This window comes from Hemitrygon akajei, unplaced genomic scaffold, assembly GCF_048418815.1.
Source record: "Hemitrygon akajei unplaced genomic scaffold, sHemAka1.3 Scf000052, whole genome shotgun sequence".
Taxonomy (NCBI): Eukaryota; Metazoa; Chordata; class Chondrichthyes; order Myliobatiformes; family Dasyatidae; genus Hemitrygon; species Hemitrygon akajei.
In genome coordinates, this window is record NW_027331938.1 from 6629629 (window position 1) to 6651839 (window position 22211).

At 49.5% G+C, this 22211-nt stretch overlaps 1 protein-coding gene across 1 annotated transcript in view; it reads left to right on the forward strand.

The window, feature by feature from the left end:
• LOC140721221 (NACHT, LRR and PYD domains-containing protein 3-like) overlaps positions 1-6265 on the forward strand; it is a 56417-nt gene extending 50152 nt beyond the window's left edge. The window contains exons 9-11 of the mRNA XM_073036075.1: positions 5121-5207; positions 5363-5530; positions 5695-6265. Of these exons, the coding sequence (XP_072892176.1) occupies positions 5121-5207; positions 5363-5530; positions 5695-5782 (343 nt within the window). The 3' untranslated portion in view covers positions 5783-6265. The remainder of the gene's footprint in view (positions 1-5120; positions 5208-5362; positions 5531-5694) is intronic.
• Positions 6266-22211: the final 15946 nt, after the last annotated feature.

Here is a 22211-nt window from a genome sequence, read left to right on the forward strand (position 1 = left end):
CTGTTGGAACTCTCTCCCACATCCCCCTTCCTCCTCTGGGATCTCTCTCCCACATCCCCCATCCACCTGTGGGATCTCTCTCCCACATCCCCCTTCTTCCTGTGGGAACTCTCTCCCACATCCCCCTTCTTCCTGTGCGAACTCTCTCCCACATCCCCCTTCCTCCTGGGGGAACTCTCTCCCACATCCCCATTCCACCTGCGGGATCTCTCTCCCCCATCCACCTTCCTCCTGTGGGATCTCTCTTCCCAATCCCCCTTACTCCTGTGGGATCTCTCTTCACCTTCCTCCTTCCTCCAGGGGGAACTGTCTTCCACATCCCCATTCCACCTGCGGGATCTCTCTCCCCGATCCCACTTCCTCCTGTGGGATCTCTCCCCCACATCCCCCTTCCTCCTGTGGGATCTCTCTCCCACATCCCCCTTCTTCCTGTTGGCACTCTCTCCCACATCCTTCTTCCTCCTGGGGGAACTCTCTCCCACATCCCCATTCCACCTGCGGGATCTCTCTCCCCCATCCCCCTTCATCCTGTGGGATCTCTCTTCCACATCCCCGTTCCTCCTGTGGGATCTCTCTTTACCTTCCTCCTTCCTCCTGAGGGATCTCTCTTCCCTATCCCCCTTCCTCCAGTGGGTTCTCTAATCCCCATCTCCCTACCCCTGTGTGATCTGTCTTCCCCATTCCGCTTCCCCCTGTGGGATCTATCTTCCCCATCCCGCTTCCTCCCATGGGATCTCTCTAACCATACACCTTGTAGGGCCTCTATTCCCATCCCCCCTACTCCCAGGGGGGTTTCTCTACCCCATCCCCTTACCTTCTGTGGGATCCATTTTCCCCATCCCAAATCCCCCTGCGGGAACTTTGTTAACCTTTCTGCTTCCTCCTGTGGGATCTCTAACCTCCATCTCCCTTCCCCCTTTGGGATCTCTCTTCCCCATCCCGCTTCCCCGTGTGGGATCCCTCTTCCCCGTCCCCATTCCTCCTGTGGGATCTCTCTCCCCCGGCCCCTTCCTCTTGTGGGATTTCTCTCCACCATCCCCCTTCCTCCTTTGGGATCTCTGTCCCCCATCCCCATTTCTCCTGTGGGATCATTCTGTTCCGTCCCCATTCCTCCTGTGGGATCTCTCTTCCCCGTCCCCCATCCTCCTGTTTGATCTCTCTCCCCCGTACCGCTTCCTCCTCTGGGATCTCTCTCTCCCGTTCCCCTTCCTCCTGTTTGATCTCTCTCCCCCGTCCCACTTCCTCCTCTGGGATCTCTCTCCCCCGTCCCCCTTCCTCCTGTGTGATCTCTCTCCACCATCTCGCTTCTTCCTGTGTGGAAATCTCTCCCACATCCCCCTTCCACCTGCGGGATCTCTCATCCCCATCACCCTTCCTCCTGTGGGACCTCTTTTCCCCATCCCCCTTCCTCCTGTGGGATCTCTGTCCCCCATCCCCCTTCCTCCTGTGGGATCTCTCTCCCGATCCCCCTTCCTCCTGTGGGATCTCTCTCGCCCATCCCCTTCCTCCTGTGGGATCTCTCTCCCCCATCCCCCTTCCTCTTGTGGGATCTCTCTTCCACATCCCCCATCCTCCTGTGGGATCTCTCTGCCCCATCCCATTTCCTCCTGTGGGATCTCTCTTCCCCATCCCCTTTCCACTTGTGGGATCTCTCTGCCCAATCCCACTTCCTCTTGTGGGATCTCTGTCCCCCATCCCCCTTATTCCTGTGGGACCTTTCTGCTCCGTCCCCATTCCTCCTGTGGGATCTCTCTTCCCCGTTCCCCTTCCTCCTGTTTGATCTCTCTCCCCCGTCCCCCTTCCTCCTCTGGGATCTCTCTCCCCCGTTCCCCTTCCTCCCGTGGGATCTCTCTCCCCCATTCCCCTTCCTCCTGTGGGATCTCTCTCCCACATCCCCCTACCTCCTGTGGGATCTCTCTCCCCCATCCCCTTCCTCCTGTGGGATCTCTCTCCCCCGTCCCCCTTCGTCCTGTGGGATCACTCTTCCCCGTCCCCCTTCTTCCTGTGGGATCTCTCTCCACCTTCCTCCTGTGGGATCTCTCTCCCCCATCCCCTTCCTCCTGTTGGAACTCTCTCCCACATCCCCCTTCCTCCTCTGGGATCTCTCTCCCACATCCCCTTTCCTCCTCTGGGATCTCTCTCCCACATCCCCCTTCTTCCTGTTTGAACTCTCTCCCACATCCCCCTTCCTCCTGGGGGAACTCTTTCCCACATCCCCATTCCACCTGCGGGATCTCTCTCCCCCATCCCCCTTCCTCCTGTGGGATCTCTCTCCCACATCCCCATTCCTCCTGTGGGATCTCTCTCCCACATCCCCCTTCTTCCTGTGGGAACTCTCTCCCACATCCCCCTTCCTCCTGGGGGAACTCTCTCCCACATCCCCATTCCACCTGCGGGATCTCTCTCCCCCATCCCCCTTCCTCCTGTGGGATCTCTCTTCCACATCCCCCTTCCTCCTGTGGGATCTCTCTTACACATCCCCCTTCCTCCTGTGGGATCTCTCTTCCGCATCCCCCTTCCTCCTGTGGGATCTCTAATCCCCATCTCCCTTCCCCCTGTGTGATCTCTCTTCCCCATCCCGCTTCCCCCTGTGGGATCTACCTTCCCCATCCCGCTTCCTCCCATGGGATCGCTCTAACCATACACCTTGTAGGGCCTCTATTCCCATTCCCCCTACTCCCAGGGGGGTTTCTCTACCCCATCCCCTTACCTTCTGTGGGATCCATTTTCCCCATCCCAAATCCTCCTGCGGGATCTTTGTTCCTATTTCTGCTTCCTCCTGTGGGATCTCTAATCCCCATCTCCCTTCCCCCTATGGGATCTCTCTTCCTGAATCCCGCTTCCCCCTGTGGGATCCCTCTTCCCCGTCCCCATTCCTCCTGTGGGTTCTCTCTCCCCCGTCCCCCTTCCTCCTTTGGGATCTCTCTCCCCCGTCCCCCTTCCTCCTGTGGGATCTCTCTTCCCTATCTCTTTCCTCCGGGGGGATCCGTCTTCCCCATCCCCCTTCCTGTGTGATCTCTCTCCCCCATCCCCCTTCCTCTGTGGGATATCTCTTCCCCTTCCCCCAACCGCCCGTGGGATCTCTCTTCCCAATCCCTTTCCTCCGGTGGGATCCCTCTTCCCCATTCCCCTTCCTGTGGGATCTCTATCCCCCATCCCCCTTCCTCCTGTGGGATCTCTCTCCCCCGTCCCCGTTGCTCCTGTGGGATCTCTCTTCCCCATCCCCCATCCTCCTGTGGGATCTCTCTCCACCTACCACCATTCCTATTGTGGGATCTCTCTACCCCATACCCCTTCCTCTTGTTGGATCCCCGTTCCTCCTGTGGGATTTCTCTTCCCCATCTCCCTTCCTCCTCTGGGATCTCTCTCCCCCGTTCCCCTTCCTCCTGTGGGATCTCTTTCTCCCGTCCCCCTTCCTCGTGTGGGAGACTTCCTCCTGTGGGAACTCTCTCCCACATCCCCCTTCCTCCTGTGGTATTTCTCTCCCCCATCCCCTTCCTCGTGTGTGATATTTCTCCCCCGTCACCCTTCCTCCTGTGGGATCTCTCTTCCCCGTCCCCCTTCTTCCTGTGGGATCTCTCTCCACCTTCCTCCTGTGGGATCTCTCTCCCCCTTCCTTCTGTAGGATCTCTCTCCCCCATCCCCTTCCTCCTGTTGGAACTCTCTCCCACATCCCCCTTCCTCCTTTGGGATCTCTCTCCCACATCCCCCTTCCTCCTGTGGGATCTCTCTCCCACATCCCCCTTTTTCCTGTGGGAACTCTCTCCCACATCCCCATTCCACCTGCGGGATCTCTCTCCCCCATCCCCCTTCCTCCTGTGGGATCTCTCTTCCACATCCCCCTTCCTCCTGTGGGATCTCTCTTTCACATCCCCCTTCCTCCTGTGGGATCTCTCTCCTCCATCCCCCTTCCACCTGTGGGATCTCTCTTCCACATCCCCCTTCCTCCTGTGGGATCTCTCTTCCCCATCCCCCTTCCTCCTGTGGGATCTCTCTTCCACATCCCCCTTCCTCCTGTGGGATCTCTCTTTCACATCCCCCTTCCTCCTGTGGGATCTCTCTCCCACATCCCCCTTCCTCCTGTGGGATCTCTCTCCCACATCCCCCTTCTTCCTGTGGGAACTCTCTCCCACATCCCCCTTCCTCCTGGTGGAACTCTCTCCCACATCCCCATTCCACCTGCGGGATCTCTGTCCTCCATCCCCCTTCCTCCTGTGGGATCTCTCTTCCACATCCCCCTTCCTCCTGTGGGATCTCTCTTCCACTTCCCCCTTTCTCCTGTAGGTTCTCTCTCCCCCATCCCCTTCCACCAGTGGGATCTCTGTCCCCCATCCCCTTCCTCCTGTGTGATCTGTTTCCCCCATCCCCTTTCCTCCTGTGGGATCTCTCTCCGCCACCCTCCTTCCTCCTGTGGGATCTCTCTTCCCCATCCCACTTCCTACTGTGGGATCTCTCTTCCCCATCCCACTTCCTCCTGTGGGATCTCACTCTCCCATCCCCCTTCCTCCTGTGGGATCTCTCTCCCCCATCCCCCGTCCTCCTGTGTGATCTCTCTTCTCCATCCAACTTCCTTCTGTGGGATCTCTGTCCTCCATCCCCCTTACTCTTGTGGTATCTCTCTTTCCCATCCCCCTTCCTCTTGTGGGATCTCTGTCCCACATCCCCCTTCCTCCTGTGGGATCTCTCTCCCCCACCCCACTTCCTCTTGTGGGATCTCTCTTCCACATCCGCTTCCTTCTGTGTCTTTCCATCCTTTACCTTAGGAGATGTCTCTTCCTCCATCTCCCATCGACATTTCCCGATTCTCAAATCTTCCTCACTGTTTGACTTTCTCCCCTTCACCCCTGCCCTTTCCGATTGTCTCACCTCAGGAACACTTTTCTATCCATCAGGGAATAAGAGAGAATATGTGGAGTTTACAGGGTCACACCGACAGACGAAATTACTGACATTCGGTGAATTCATTGGAGCTGGGCAGTGAGGGTCATTGACAGTGATGGGAACTACGATTAGTGAATTAATAAAGGGTTTAATGCTCCCTGAAATATCCGAGTGAGAGAAATGCCCCCAGACACACGGTTTTAATCACTATGTTCATCAATTTGTCTGTTTGTGTTTAGACTGAACAATAATAAACTGGGAAATTCAGGAGTGAAACTGGTGTCTGCGGCTCTGAGGAACCCGGAGTGTAAAATACAGACACTGTGGTAAGTACCAGACTGTGGGAGATTGTGTTTACAGTCACTGGGTGTCTGACACTGAACATTAATGTGATCAGTAATTGTGTTACTGATAAACACTGGGGATTTGTACCGTCTCCTGTCTCTCTGTGTCCTTCACCCTCACTCTCTCTCATCTCCAGGCTGAACAGTGTCGGTCTCACAGATTCCGGTGCCGAGGATCTCGCCTCCGCTCTCAGTACAAACCCATCACTGAAGGATCTGGACCTGAGTGAAAACTCTCTGACAGACCGATCTGTCCCCGCTCTCCGCCGCCTCATACAGACCCTCCTTAGTCTGAAGTGGATCCTGTGAGTGTTTGTGTTAATGTTCAATGTGATAAAATATCAGCGGATCCGCGGTTTTTCTGGTGATATTTGTCTGTGAGTGTTGTTGAAACATTAACCCCGGTCTTCTGCTACTGACACTGTTGTGTAATCTGTTTATTTCATCTTTATTCTCCCATCTGTTTCAGGCTGTGGGACAATCGGTTCAGTGAGACCGGGATGAAGGAACTGAGATCTCTGCAGGAACCCAGACCCGGACTGAGAGTGACCGTGTGAACATCCCCGCCCGCGGGGTGGGGACATTTGGCCGACTCCCCGCCCTCACCTTTAACTCCCACCCTCACCTTTATCGGCCGCGCGCCGGGCTGATTCCCAACGGTTTTAACGGAACCGGCTCGGTCCTCGCGTTGTGTGCGTCCCTCGCAGCGGTCCCGCCATGACGTGTATCCGCCTGTTGTCCGGCGGGGCAGCTTCCGCCGGATGTGCGTGTTCGAGATTCCCCACGTGACTCCCCGGGGAATTAACCGGACAGGAAGAGCCCGGGGTCCGGGTCTTAGTCTGGGACACCGGTGTCCCGGGGTGGGGGGGTATGATCCTGGGAGAGAATCCTTTTGCTCCCTTTGCTGAGGACGGTGCATTCGGCAGCCTGGCCGATATAATGATGTTAAATGGACAAATCCCTCGGCAGTGACCCTGGATCTGCAGCGATCCCGGACACGGCCCTGAAGTGTGATTTTATAATCATCGGTTCACCGATGCAGAGTGACGGTGTGAAACGGGATTGATTATTCAACCGGTCACTCCTTGTCGCCGGTCAGTTATATCGTTTTGATGTCTGACTTAAAAAATATAAATGAAGGTTTCTTATTGCTGTATTGACACTTATGGATAATAAAATTTGCTGTAAATTACCAAAAGATTTGTGATAAAGAAAGAATTATTTCTCATGTAACCATGTAACAATTACAGCACGGGAACAGGCCATCTCGGCCCTTCTAGTCCGTGCTGAACGCTTCCTCTCACCTAGTCCCACCGACCCGCACTCAGCCCATAACACTCCATTCCTTTCCTGTCCATATACCTGTCCAATTTTACTTTAAATTACAATATCGAACCTGCCTTAACCACTTCTACTGGAAGCTCATTCCACACAGCTACCACTCTCTGAGTAAAGAAATTCCCCCTCGAGTTACACTTAAAATTTTGCCCCCTAACTCCCAACTCATGTCCTCTTGTTTGAATCTCCCCTACTCTCAATGGAAAAAGCCTATCCACGTCAACTCCATCTATCCCCCTCGTAATTTTTAATGCCCCTACCAAGTCCCCCCTCAACCTTCTACGCTCCAAAGAATAAAGACCTAACTTGCTCAACCTTTCCCTGTAACTTAGGTGCTGAAACCCAGGTGACATTCTAGTAAATCTCCTCGGTACTCTCTCTATTTTGTTGACATCTTTCCTATAATTCGGTGACCAGAACTGTACACAATACTCCAAATTCGGCCTCACCAATGCCTTGTACAATTTTAACATTACATCCCAACTCCTATACTCAGTGCTCTGATTTATAAAGGCCAGCATACCAAAAGCTTTCTTCACCACCCTATCCACATGAGATTCCACCTTCAGGCAAGTATACACCATTATTCCTAGATCACTCTGTTCTACTGCATTCTTCAATACCCTACCACTTACACTGCATGTCCTATTTTGATTAGTCCTACGAAAATGTAGCTTCTCACACTTATCAGCATTAAACTCCATCTGTCATCGTTCATCCCACTCTTATAACTGGCCTAAATCTCTCTGCAAGCTTTGAAAACCTACTTCATTATCCACAACGCCACCTACCTTAGTATCATCTGCATAAGGATTTCTATGAGATTTGGTCCTATTAGTAAACCCTAATGAAATGTTTTCAAAACAAAAAGTAAAATCCATATTAATGTATTGATCTATAAATTAACAAACATCAACCCAAAATGTTTTAGCACATTCACAGTCCCAAAACAGACGAAATAAACTACAACCAGAAGTCAATAGACAATAGGTGCAGGAGTCGGCCATTCGGCCCTTCGAGCCAGCACCGCCATTAACTGTGATCATGGCTGACCATCCACAATCAGTACCACGTTCCTGCCCTCTCCCCATATCCCTGGGCTCCGCTATCTCTATCGACCTCTCTCTTGAAAGCATCCAGAGACTCGGCCTCCATTGCCTTCTGAGGCAGAGCATTCCACAGATCCACAACTCTCTGGTTGAAAAAGTTTTTCCTCAACTCCGTTCTAAATGGCCTAACCCTTATTCTTAAACTGTGGCCTCTGGTTCTGGAATCCCCCAACATCGGGAACGTGTTTCCTGCCTCTAGCGTGTCCAATCCATTAATAATCATCTATGTTTCAATCAGATCCCCTCTCATCCTTCTAAATTCCAGTGTATACAAGCCCAGTCGCTCCAATCTTTCAACGTATGACAGTCCCGCCATTCCGGGAATTAACCTTGTGAACCTACGCTGCACTCCCTCGATAGCAAGAATGTCCTTCCTCAAATTTGGAGACCAAAACTGCACACAATACTCCAGGTGGGGTCTCACCAGGGCCCTGTACAACTGCAGAAGGACCTCTTTACTCCTGTACTCAACTCCCCTTGTTATGAAGGCCAACATGCCATTAGCTTTCTTCACTGCCTGCTGTACCTGCATCCTTACTTTCAGTGACTGATGAACAAGGACACCTAGATCTCGTTGTACTTCCCCATTTCCTAACTGGACACCATTCAGATAGTATTCTGCCTTCCTGTTCTTGCCACCAAAGTGGATAACCTCACATTTATCCACATTAAACTGCATCTGCCATGCATCTGCCCACTCACCCAACCTGTCCAAGTCACCCTGCATTCTCCTAACATCCTCCTGACATTTCACACTGCCATCCAGCTTTGTGTCATCTGCAAATTTGCTAATGTTACTTTTAATTCCTCCATCTAAATCATTAATGTATATCGTGAATAGCTGCGGTCCCAGCACCGAGCCTTGCGGTAACCCACTGGTCATTTCAAGGGGAATAGAATATAAAAGCGGACAGATAATGCTGAGCCTTTATAAGACACCAGTCAGTCGCACTTGCAGTATTGTCAACAGTTCTGGGCCCTGCATCTCAGAAAGTATGTGTTGTCGTTGGACAGAGTCCAGAGGAGGTTTGCGAGGATGATTCCGGGAACGAATGGGTTAACATACGAGGAGCGTTTGGCAGCTTTGGGCCTGGACTCACTGGAATTTAGACGAATGCGGGGGGGGGGGGGGAGGGGGGGATCTCATTGAAACTACCGAATATTGAAAGGACTGGATAAGGTGGGCATTGGAGAGGATGTTCCCTATGGTGGGGGGTATCCAGATCTAGATCTAGTTGTACTTCCCCTTTTCAGCAAGAACGACGAGTCAGCTTACAGAGAGGAGGTGCAGCGGCTAACGGACCGGTGCAGAGCCAACAACCTGTCTCTGAATGTGAACAAAACAAAGGAGATGGTTGTTGACTTCAGGAGGGCACGGAGCGACCACTCCCCGCTTTAAGGTAAGGAGAGGGAAGTTCAAGGGGGATATTAGAGGAAGGTTTTTCACTTTGAGAGTGGTTGGTGCCTGGAATGCACTGCCTGAGTCAGTGGTGGAGGCAGATACACTAGTGAAGTTTAAGAGACTACTAGACGGGTATATGGAGGAATGTAAGGTGGGGGGGGTGGTTGTATGGGAGGCAGGGTTTGAGGGTTGGCACAACATTGTGGGCCGAAGGGCCTGTAATGTGCTGTAGTGTTCTATGGGTTTCTGGAGCAGCCCCTGTAGAGCTATTCCGGATTGGGAGTTGCTCAATGAACCGGAATTGATCAGAGGGCTCAGTAGTTAGAGGGGGTGGTGTCGCTCTGCTGGTTAAGAATGGCATTATATCAGTAGAAAAATGTGACATCGGATCGGAAGATGTTGAACCCTTGTGGGTTGAGGTAGGAAACTGCAAGGGTCAAAGGACGTTGATGGCAGTTATACACAGGCCTCCCAACAGTAGCTGGGATGTGGGCCGAACATTACAATGGGAACGGACCCTGGTCAGACCCCACTTGGAGTACTGTGCTCAGTTCTGGTCGCCTCACTACAGGAAGGATGTGGAAGCCATAGAAAGGGTGCAGAGGAGATTTACGAGGACGTTGCCTGGATTGGGGAGCATGCCTTGTGAGAATAGGTTGAGTGAACTCGGTCTTTTCTCCTCGGAGCGACGGAGAATGAGAGGTGACCTGATAGAGGCGTATATGACGATGAGAGGCATTGATCGTGCGGATAGTCAGAGGCTTTTTCCCAGGGCTTAAATGGCTGCCACAATAGGAGACAGGTTTAAGGTGCTGGGGAGTAGGTACAGAGGCGATATCAGGGGTAAGTTTTTTATTCAGAGAGTGGTGAGTGTGTGGAATGGGCTGCCGGCAACTGTGGTGGAGGCGGATACGATAGGGTCTTTTAAGAGACTTTTGGATAGGTACGTAGAGCTTAGTAAAATAGAGGGCTATAGGTAAGCCTAGTAATTTCTAGGATAGGGAAATGTTCGGCACAACTTTGTGGGCCGAAGGGCCTGTATTGTGCTGCAGGTTTTCTATGTTTCTATGAAATAGAAAAGCTGTTTAAAAGGGCAATGTTATGATAATCATGGGAGAATTTAACATGCAGGTCGATTGGGAAAATTAGGCTGGTAATGGATCTCAAGGGAGAGAGTTTGTTGAATGCCTAAGAGATGGCGTTTTACAGGAATTTGTCATTGAGCCTAGACACTAGATTGGGTGTCGTGTAATGAACCGGGGGTGATTGGTCAGCTTGAGGTAAAAGAACCCTTTGGAGCCAGTGACCCCTGGGGAGCCTTGTCCACGTGAACTCTGATGCTGTGCCCAATCAAAAGCCCATCAGCCTCTGTCTTAGATACACCCAACGGCCCGGAATCCACTGGGCCAGCGGTAAATACATTCCACACGATCACCACCCTCCGGCCAAAGAAATTTCTCCGCATCTCTGTTGTAAACGGACGCCCCTCTACTCTGAGTCTGTGCCCTGCTGTCCGAGACTCCCCCACCATAGGGAGCATCCTCTTCACATCGACTCTGTCTCGGCCTCACAGCCGCATTACTCCTCTGATAACCCTTTCATTCCCAGAATCATCCTTGCGGCCCTCCTGTGAAATCCTTCTGAAGCCGGCACGTCTTTTCGTAGACGAGGGGCCCAAAACTGTTCACGGTGCTCGAGGCGGGGCCTCGCCGGTGCCTTATAAAGCCTCAGCATCACATCCCTGCTCCAAGAGTCTGGAGCTCTTCAGATGAACACTGACATGGCGTTTGTCATCCTCACCACTGCCTGCAAGGTGAACTTTCTGCGCACGGACTCCCGCGTCCCTTTTGCATGTCAGATTCTCCGATTTTCGCCCCAGTTAGAAAACAGTCTGCACAGTTACTCCAACTACCAAAGTGCGTGACCCCGCGCATTTTCCAACATTGTGTTTCACTTGCCACTCTCTCGCCCGTTCTCCTCATCTAAGTACTTCTGCATCCTACCTGTTTCCTCAACACTACCTGCCCCTCCACCGACCTTCGTATCGCCTGCAAACTTGGCAACAAAGCCGTCCATTCCATCGTCTAAATCACTGATATACAGCACAAAAAGAAGATGCCCCAACATCGACCCCCTGCAGAACACCACTGGTTACCGGCGGCCAACCAGAAAAGGATCCTTTCATTCCCCACTCGCTGCCTCCTACCAATCAGCCGATTCCCTAACCATGTTAGTAACTTCCCTGTAATGCCACGGCTCTTAACTCGGTGAGCGGCCTCATTGTGCGGCACCTTGTCAAAGGCCTTCTGAGAGTCCCAAATATACAACATCCACTGCATCCCCTTTATCTGTCCTACCTGTAATCTCCACAAGACATTCCGACAGACTCGTCAGACAAGGTTTTCCCTGAAGGAAACCCTGCTGACTTTGTCCTATCTTGTCCTGTGTCACCAAGTACTCCATCACCTCATCCGTAACAATTGACTCCAACGTCTTCCCAACCGCTGGGGTCAGGCGAACTGGTCTGTAATTTCCTTTTCTGCTACCTCCTCCTTTCTGACAGAGCGGAGTGACGTTTTGCAATGGTCCAGCCCTCCGGCACCATCCCAGAGTCCGATGAGTTTTGAAAGATCATTTCTAATGCCACCACAATCTCTACCGCTAATTGTGTGCAGTTCTGGTCCCCTAATCTGAGGAAAGACATTCCTGCCATAGAGGGAGTACAAAGAAGGTTCACCAGATTGATTCCTGGGATGGCAGGACTTTCATATGAAGAAAGACTGGGATCGACTAGGCTTATACTCGGTGGAATTCAGAAGATTGAGGGGGGGGTCTTATTGAAACGTATAAAATTCTAAAGGGATCGGACAGGCTAGATGCAGGAAGATTGTTCCCGATGTTGGGGAAGTCCAGAACGAGGGGTCACAGTCTAAGGATAAAGGGGAAGCCTTTTAGGACCGAGATGAGGAGAAACATCTTCACACAGAGAGTGGTGAATCTGTGGAATTCTCCGCCACAGGAAACAGTTGAGGCCGGTTTCATTGGCTATATTTAAGAGGGGAGTTAGATACGGCCCTTGTGGCTAAAGGGATCAGGGGGTATGGAGAGAAAGCAGGTACGGGGTTCTGAGTTGGATGATCAGCCATGATCATACTGAATGGCGGTGCAGGCTCGAGGGGGCGAATGGCCTACTCCTGCACCTATTTTCTATGTTTCTATACCTCTTTCAGAACCTCAGGGTGCAGTTCCTCTGGTCCGGGTGACTTATGTACCTTTAGGTCTTTCAGTATTTCGAGAACCTTCTCTCATGTAACAGTAACTGCACCCACTTCCTCTTCCCTTCACTCAGTACAACATCAGGCACACTGTTAGTGTCTTCCACAGTGAAGACCGACGCAAAATACTCATTCAGTTCCTCTGCCATCTCCTTGGCCCCCAGTGTTATTTCTTGGGCCACTGTCATCTCTCTTTTGACTTTTTCATACTTGAACAATCTTTTACTGTCAAATTTGACTATTGTTTGCCAGCTTGCTTCCATATTTCACCTTTTCCCTTCTAATGATTCTTTCAGTTGCTCTCTGTCGGGTTTTGAAAGCTTCCCAATTCTCTGTCTTCTCGCTATTTTTTGCTTTGTTGAATGCCCGCTCTCTTTTTGCTTTAACATTAGCTTTGACTTCCCTCGTCAGACACGGTTGTACTATTTTGCCATTTGAGTATTTACTTTCTTCGTTTTTGGAATACATCTATCTGGCACCTTCCTCATTTTCCCCCAGAGACTCACCCCGTTGCTGCTCTGCTGTCATCCCTGCCAGCATCTCATATAACATATAACAATTACAGCACGGAAACAGGCCATCTCGGCCCTTCTAGTCCGTGCCGAACGCTTAATCTCACCTAGTCCCACCGGCCCGCACTCAGCCCATAACCCTCCATTCCTTTCCTGTCCATATACCTATCCAATTTTACTTTAAATGACAATACCCAACCTGCCTCTACACCTTCTACTGGAAGCTCGTTCCACACAGCTACCACTCTCTGAGTAAAGAAGTTCCCCCTCATGTTACCCCTAAACTTTTGCCCCCAACTCTTAACTCATGTCCTCTTGTTTGAATCTCCCCTACTCTCAATGGAAAAAGCCTATCCACGTCAACTCGATCTATCCCCCTCATAATCTTAAACACCTCTATCAAGTTCCCCCCTCAGCCTTCTACGCTCCAAAGAATAAAGACCTAACTTGTTCAACCTTTCTCTGTAACTTAGGTGCTGAAACCCAGGTAACATTCTGGTTAATCTCCTCTGTACTCTCTCTACTTTGTTGACATCTTTCCTATAATTCAGTGACCAGAGCACCTTAAAACTCTGCCTCCTCGTGCTAGCCACTTCAGCCCTGGTGAAAAAGCCTCTGACTATCCGCACGATCAATGCCTCTCATCGGCTTATACACCTCTGTCAGGTCACCTCTCACCCTCCGTCACTCCAAGGAGGAAAAGGCCGAGTTCACTCAACGTGTTCTCATAAGGCATGCTCCCCGATCCAGGCAACATCCTTTGTAAATCTCCTCTGCACCCTTTCTATGGTTTTCACATCCTTCCTGTAGTGAGGCGACCAGAACTGAGTGGGGGAATCCAAGTGGGGTCTGACCAGGGTCCTCTATAGCTGCAACATTACCTCTCTGCACTTAAAACACAATCCCATGATTGATGAAGGCCAATACACTGTACGCCTTCTCAACCACAGAGTCAACCTGCGCAGCTGCTTTGAGTGTCCTATGGACTCGGACCCTCTGATCCTGGACACTTACTTTCTCAATAAGCCTTTCATAGGGTACCTTATCAAATGCCTTGCTGAAATCCATATACACTACATCTACTGCTCTTCCTTCATTAATGTGTTTAGTCACGTCCTTAAAAAATTTAATCAGGCTCGTAAAGCGCGACCTGCCTTTCACAAAGCCATGCTGACTGTTCCTCATCATATTATGCCTCTCCAAATGTTCATAAATCCTGCCTCTCAGGATCTTCTCCATCAACCTACCGACCAGTGAAGTAAGACTGACTGGTCTATAATTTCCTGGGGCATCTCTCCTCCCTAATGACTTACTGTGTAGATGTACAAATCAAATACAAATTCAATTTTTTCTACTCCAAAAGAAAGTTATACAAAATTGTAAATAAGACAAGTTATTATGAGCCAACCAATCCACTATTTATTCAACTAAACACTTCAAATTTCAGAGATTTTGTAGTTTTTAAAAAAAATAAACTCCCCTAAGGGCTGTTGCCCCAACTTCGACAGAAGCACAATACATAATCTGCAGCTTAATGTGAAAAAGAGCCGGTGGTGGACCTGAGGAGGGCTAAGGCACCGGTGACCCCTGTTTCCATCCAAGGGGGTCAGTGTGGACATGGTGGAGGATTACAAATACCTGGGGATACGAATGGACAATAAACTGAACTGGTCAAAGAACACTGAGGCTGTCTACAAGAAGGGTCAGAGCCGTCTCTATTTCCTGAGGAGACTGAGGTCCTTTAACATCCGCCGGACGATGCTGAGGATGTTCTACGAGTCTGTGGTGGCCAGTGCTATCATGTTTACTGTTGTGTGCTGGGGCAGCAGGCTGAGGGTAGCAGACACCAACAGAATCAACAAACTCATTCGTAAGGCCAGTGATGTTGTGGGGGTGGAACTGGACTCTCTGACGGTGGCGTCTGAAAAGAGGATGCTGTCCAAGTTGCACGCCATTTTGGACAATGACTCCCATCCACTCCATAATGTACTGGTTAGGCACAGGAGTACATTCAGCCAGAGACTCATTCCACCGAGATGTAACACTAAGCATCATAGGACGTCATTCCTGCCTGTGGCCATCAAACTTTACAACTCCTCCCTCGGAGTGTCAGACACCCTGAGCCACTAGGCTGGTGCTGGACTTATTTCCACTGGGCATGATTAACTTATTATTATTTAATTATTTATGGTTTTATATTGCTATATTTCTACACTATTCTTGGTTGGTGCGGTTGTAACGAAACCCAATTTCCCTCGGGATCAATACAGTCGGTCTCTGTCTGTCTGAAACCATCCTGACCAACAGCGCCACCGTGTGGTCTGCCGGCTGCACCGCCGCTGAGCGAGAGGGCCCTGCATCGCGTGGTGAGGGCGGCCAGCGAATCGACGGGATGGAGCTCCCGGGACTGGACGCCATCTATTCCAGCAGACTGAGTGATCCGCTGCCGTCCAGCCAAAGCTTCGGGACACTAAAAGCCGGAGCAAGTAGACTGAGGAACGGCTTCGAGCCCGGAGCTGTGGCCTCCGTCACATCACTCCCCACAGAAGAGTGACGGAAACTGTGAGCACACACATGAACTCAAATACTTGCACTAGCGGCACTTTGTGCATCACTCTGATATTCTGGTGCTGCTGCAACTTATTTTCTGCTACTTATCTATTTAATACTGTTTTTCTATCACTGTCTTGTTTTTATCCTACCCGTTTTATTTAATTGCCCGAGGAAGCTAAACAGGGTTTCACTGTACCAATGTATAATGGCAATAAAGATCATTCGACTCAATACAAATTATGTATAAAGTAAGAATGGATGGTCACCATAAAGTATTCAAAGTTTGTTTAAAAATGAGAGAGAGAGTCAACATGATCTGAGAGGAACGTGTATGTTTCAGAAACAAAGGCAAAGAACAAATGTAAAAAAATCATTGTATTTCAGTCAGAGGGGTGAATCTATGGAACAGTTGTGAGAACATTTAAAAAAATTAATTTAAATAATGGGATAGGTATATGGACAGGAAAGGAATGGAGGGTTATGGGCTGAGTGCGGGTCGGTGGGACTAGGTGAGAGTAAGCGTTCGGCACGGACTAGAAGGGCCGATGGTGGGCTGTTTCCGTGCTGTAATTGTAAAATGGTTATAGGGTTGAGAGAGAGGAGCTGGACAAGGTAAATTGGAAGAAGCTGATGTCAGGGATGTCAGCAGAGCAGCAATGGCGTGTGTCCTCTGAGAAAAATGAGGAAGGTGCAGGAGACGGGTATTCCCAAAAATGAAGAAATACTCAAATGGCAAAATAGCGCAACCGTGGCTGACGAGGGAAGTCAAAGACATTGTAAAAGCAAAAGAAAGGACATTCAACAGAGCACAAATTAGTGGGAAGTTTTTAAAAACTTGCACAGAGCAATTAAAGAAATCATTAGAAGGGAAAAAGATGAAATATGGAAGCAAGCTCGCGAACAACATCAAAGTGGATAGTAAAAGTTTTTTTCAAGTACGTTGAAAATAAAAGAGAAATGTGGGTGGTAAGAGGACCACGAAAATGAGGCAGGGGAATGGCTGTAAGAATTTAAAAACATGCACTGCACTTAACAAGTTTGGAAAGATATTCAAAAATCATTTAATGAAGAAATATAAAATGCATGATTTAAAATGAATGGGAGTAATGTAAACAAATGATATCTGGAATTGGATTTTGTGTTAAAAGATTATGAATTTTTTTTGTTTTTGAAGTGATGATTGACGCCAAATCTGTTCCTGCACAAGTAAGAGGGCTGGACGTAATAATACCCTTTCGGTCTGTTTTAAAGAATATCTGTGCTTTTTGTTGTAATTATGTCCTGTGAAATCATCGTTATAAATGATGCTTTTTGTTATGTTCTGTACTGACCGAGATAAATTAATTTCATTCATTCATTCATTTAATTAATTCATTCATTCATTAATACATTCATTCATCCCTTTCTTGAATAATGGAACAACATCCGCCACCCTCCAATCCTCCGGAACCTCTCCCGTCCCCATTGATGATGCAAAGATCATCTCCAGAGGCTCAGCAATCTCCTCCCTCGGCTCCCACAGTAGCCTGGGGTGCATCCCATCCAGTCCTGGTGACTTATCCAACTTGATGCTTTCCAAAAGCTCCAGCACATCCTCTTTCTTAATATCTACATGCTCAAGCTTTTCAATCCCACTGCAAGTCATCCCTACAATCGCCGAGATCCTTTCCCGTAGTGAATACTGAAGCAAAGCATTCATTGACTATCTCCGGGATCTCCTCCGGTCCCCAAACGCACTTTCCCACTGTCACACTTGATTGGTCCCTATTCTCCTCACGTCTTATCCTCCTGCTCTTCACATACTTGTAGAATGCCTCGGGGTTTTCCTTAATCCTGCCCGCCAAGGCCTTCTCAGGCCCCTGCCGGGCTCTCCTAATTTCTTCCTCTTTCTGTTTGACGGCGGTTGGCACCCGGCTTAATGGTGCAATAGCGCCACCTCCTGTTCCGGAGTGAGGATCAGACGGTAGACTTACATTCTAAATCCATTCACCCATTCTCTCTCTCTCTCTCTCTCTCCTCTCTCTCTCTCTCTCTCTCTCTCTCTCACTCTCACACACACGCACACGCACGCGCACGCGCACGCACACGCACACGCACACGCACACGCACACGCACACGCACACACACACACACACACATACACACACACACACACACACACACACACACACACACACACACACACACACACACACACACACACACACACACACACACACACACAACACCAATCTACACTTTACCCTTTCTCCTAATTTCATTCTTAAGCTCCTTCCTGCGAGCCCTGTTATATTCTGGATCTCTATCATTACCTAGATTATTTTCGAACCTTTTGTAAGCTTTTATTTTTTCTTGACTAGATTCACAACAGCGTTTCTACACCACCGTTCCTATATCCTACAATTCTTTCCCCTGTCTCATTGCAACATATCCATGCAGAACCCCTGAGGCTCCTGTACCTCCTTCCTGATGGATGAGGGGTAATAACTGTCCCTAAACCTGGTGTTGTGGGAGAGAGAGCTAGAGAGGGGAGAGAGAGACAGAGAAACAGAGTCTGTGTCCTCCGGTCCTAGACTCCCCCCACCATAGGAAACATCCTCTCCTCATCCACTCTATCTGTGTCCTCTGGTCCTAGACTCCCCCACTGTAGGAAACATCCTCTCTACATCCACTCTATCTCTGTCCTCTGGTCCTAGACTCCCCCACTGTAGGAAACATCCTCTCCACATCCACTCTATCTGTGTCCTCTGGTCCTAGACTCCCTCACTATAGGAAACATCCTCTCTACATCCACTCTATCTGTGTCCTCTGGTCCTAGACTCCTCCACTATAGGAAACTCTCTATATCTCCACTCTATATGTGTCCCATAGCCCACTATTTTATTCAGCTCCATGTATCCATCCAGGTGTCTCTTAAAAGACCCTATTGTTTCCGCCTCCACCACCGTTACCAGCAGCCTATTCCACGCACTCACCAATCACTGTGTAAAAAAACGTACCCCTGACATTTTCTCTGTACCTACTTCCATGCACATTAAAACTGTGTCCTCTTGTGGCAACCATTTCAGCTCCTGGTGGAAGAGCCTCTGACTATCCACACCATCAATGCCGCTTATCATCTTGTACACCTCTATCAGGTCACCTCTCATCCTCCGTCGCTCCAAGGAGAAAAGGCCGAGTTCACTCAACCTATTCTCATAAGGCATCCACCCCAATCCAGACAACATCCTTGTAAATTTCCCCTGCATCCTTTCTATGGTTTCCACATCCTTCCTGTAGTGAGGCGACCAGAACTGAGCACAGTACTCCAAGTGGAGTCTGACCAGGGTCCTCTATAGCTGCAAACATTACCTCTTGGCTCTTGAACTCAATCCCACGAAAGAAAGAAAGGAAACATCAGACAATGAAAGTAAACATGCAGGTACAGCAGGCAGTGAAGAAAGCTAATGGCATGTTGGCCTTTATAACAAGAGGAATTGAGTATAGGAGTAAAGAGGTCCTTCTGCAGCTGTACAGGGCCCTGGAGAGACCACACCTGGAGTATTGTGTGCAGTTTCGGTCTCCCAATTTGAGGAAGGACATTCTTGCTATTGAGGGAGTGCAGCGTAGGTTCACAAGGTTAATTCCCGGAATGGCGGGACTGTCATATGTTGAAAGATTGGAGCGACTGGGCTTATATACACTGGAATTTAGAAGGATGAGAAGGGATCTGATTGAAACATATAAGATTATTAAGGGATTGGACACGCTGGAGGCAGGAAGCATGCTCCCGCTGATGGGTGAGTCCAGAACTAGAGGCCACAGTTTAAGAATAAGGGGTAAGGCCATTTAGAACAGAGATGCGGAAAATCTTTTTCGCCCAGAGAGTGGTGGATACGTGGAATGCTCTGCCCCAGAAGGCAGTGGAGGCCAAGTCTCTGGATGCATTCAAGAGAGAGTTAGATAGAGCTCTTATAGATAGCGGGGTCGAGGGATATGGGGAGAAGGCAGGAACGGGGTACTGATTGTGTATGATCAGCCATGATCACAGTGAATGGCGGTGCTGGCTAGAAGGGCCGAATGGCCTACTCCTCCACCTACTGTCTATTGTCTATTGAAACAAACCGGTGAATCACACTCTAGGCACATCCTCTTGTTGAGGAAGTGTCTCCGAGCCAAAGCCTCAACTCCCCACTCACACAGTGGCCCCACTCACACGGTGACCGCTCCCACAATCGCCGCCGGCTTCCAAGCTTCCGATTGGCCCTTGCCGATGACCCCCCGCGGTCTGCCTCGCACGGGGAGTCCAGCCGGGCCCCGCTTGCTTCAGCGCTTTCCACTCGCTGCCCCCGCAAACCAGCGCCTCGCGTCAATCTGTGATGACGGATGCTCGGCATATTTGCGGAGTTCGAGTGGGAGGGCGAGGTGCTGAAGAGTACGGGGGTGACCCAGAGGGTCAGCGTGTGTTTGTCGGTGATCCAATCACAAAGCGGGAGGAAGCCTACAGACGCTCGGAAACCAGCCAACACACACAGAATGATAGAGGAACTCCTGAAAGTTGCCTTACAGGTAGATAGTGTAGTTAAGAAAGCTTATGGGGTGTTAGCTTTCAAAAGTCGAGGGATAGATTTTAAGAGTCGCGATGTAATGATGCAGCTCTATAAAACTCCAGTTAGGCCACACTCGGAGTACTGTGTCCAGTTCTGGTCGCCTCACAATAGGAAGAATGTGGAAGCATTGGAAAGGGTACAGAGGATATTTACCAGGATGTTGCCTGGTTTAGAGAGTATGGATTATGATCAGAGATTAAGGGAGCTAGGGCTTTACTCTTTGGAGAGAAGGAGGATGAGAGGAGACATGATAGAGGTGTACAAGATATTAAGAGGAATAGACAGAGTGAACAGCCAGTGCCTCTTCCCCAGGGCACCACTGCTCAGTACAAGAGGACATGGCTTTAAGGTAAGGGGAGGGAAGTTCAAGGGGGATATTAGAGGAAGGTTTTCACTCAGAGAGTGGTTGGTGCGTGAAATGCACTGCCTGAGTCAGTGGTGGAGGCAGATACACTAGTGAAGTTTGAGAGACTACTAGACAGGTATATAGAGGAATTTAAGGTGGGAGGGGGTGTAAATGGGAGGCAGGTTTTGAGGATCAGCACAACATTGTGGGCCGAAGGGCCTGTAATGTGCTCTGCTATTCTATGTTCAATGTAACTCAGCACGTCAGACAGCATGTATGGAGGGAAAAAAGGTTCAGTCGACGTTTGGGACGATGACAGGGTTAATGTGTGACTATGTGGGTATTGGTAAAAATATCCTCCTTGTGTTCGTGTACCTGGTGATGAAATTTCAGTTCTGCATCAACCCGCCGCTTCGGAATGCCCCAAGCATTCATCATGCTGTGTCAGGTGCGCCTGCCTTCCTTGGGATCTAAGCTTCTCAATAACTTACTCGCTCAGGGGTATTTTTTCTGGCAGATGTCATATTCCGCAGTTCCAGCTTCTTTTTAACCATCTCATTGATTGCTGTCTCTTTTTTTTTTGTAATTCAATAATTTATTATTTATTCTTATTTTACAAAGCAGCACAGCATATCATAGAGCAGATACAGTACAACATATTTACACAGCCATCCCATGACAGGAAAACACATAAAACTAAGAAATAGAAAACAAAACTTCTAATTTAAGTTTAAATTAACATAAAACCGAAATTGACCCCAGGCGTCTTGCACTTTTCCCTCACTGTTAATTCTTCCCAACATGTGTTCGTATGAAGAAACCTTAACCATTTCCTCAGTCCATTCCCTCACAGTGGGACATCTGTTTTTTTAAAACCTGTTTTGCAATAAAATTCTTGAGCTGTGACGAGACCCACCTTTAAAATCGTAAATTTGTCATTGTCCGCATTAGGTATCATTGTCCTATCACCCAGGAGACAAAGCCAGGAGACAAATGCCTCTATGTTATCTTATGATGCTGTTTTTAAATCGAAGGGTCTGAGAACCCCGCAGCACAGAAATATGACCCTTCCCATCTTGTAGTCCGTGTCCATCTGTTGCGCAGCTCGGCCAATCGATCCGCGCCAGAACCACAGCCCTCCGTGACGTGTCCATGACACCATGCATCTCTTTCACAACTTCTGAAATCGAACCCACGTCCACTGTTTCTTTTTTCAGCTCAGCATTCCACTACGAGGGGAGACAGAGTCGGCAGAAATTGTACGAGCCGGAATTCAGACCTGTCAGCGGAGATCTTATCGACGCTTATAAAATTGTGAAAGGGATAGAGAGGATAGAGGCCGGAAATCTGTTTCTACTGTTGGGTGAAACTAGAACCATGGGTCTCTCATCCGCATGATTCGAGCGGTGTAGATTTAGGACGGATGTGAGGATGAAGGGCTTTTCCCAGAGAGTGGTGAATCTGTGGAATTCTCTGCCGAATGAGGCAGTGCGGGCTCCCTCAGTGAACATATAGAAGACAAATTTGAAGGGAGATTTGCATCGAAGGGGAACTAAGGGTTGTGGGGGAAAGGCAGGGAGGCGGAGTTGTGCCCATGGCCACATCAGCAATGAGTTCATTGAATTTCGGAGCGGGCTGAACGGGCCTGATAGTCCTCTCCTGCTCCTGTTTCTTATGTTTTATTGTTCCGCACCCTCAGAGAGAAGTTCCACATAACATCACCAAAGGACAAAGAGGGCAACATGTGCCTGGAGGCGGAGGAGGTTGGGGGGGTCCTAAATGAATACTTTGCTTCAGTATTCACAAGTGAAAAGGATCTCGATCAGGATGAGGTCGAAATAGAACAGGCCTGTCTACTGGAC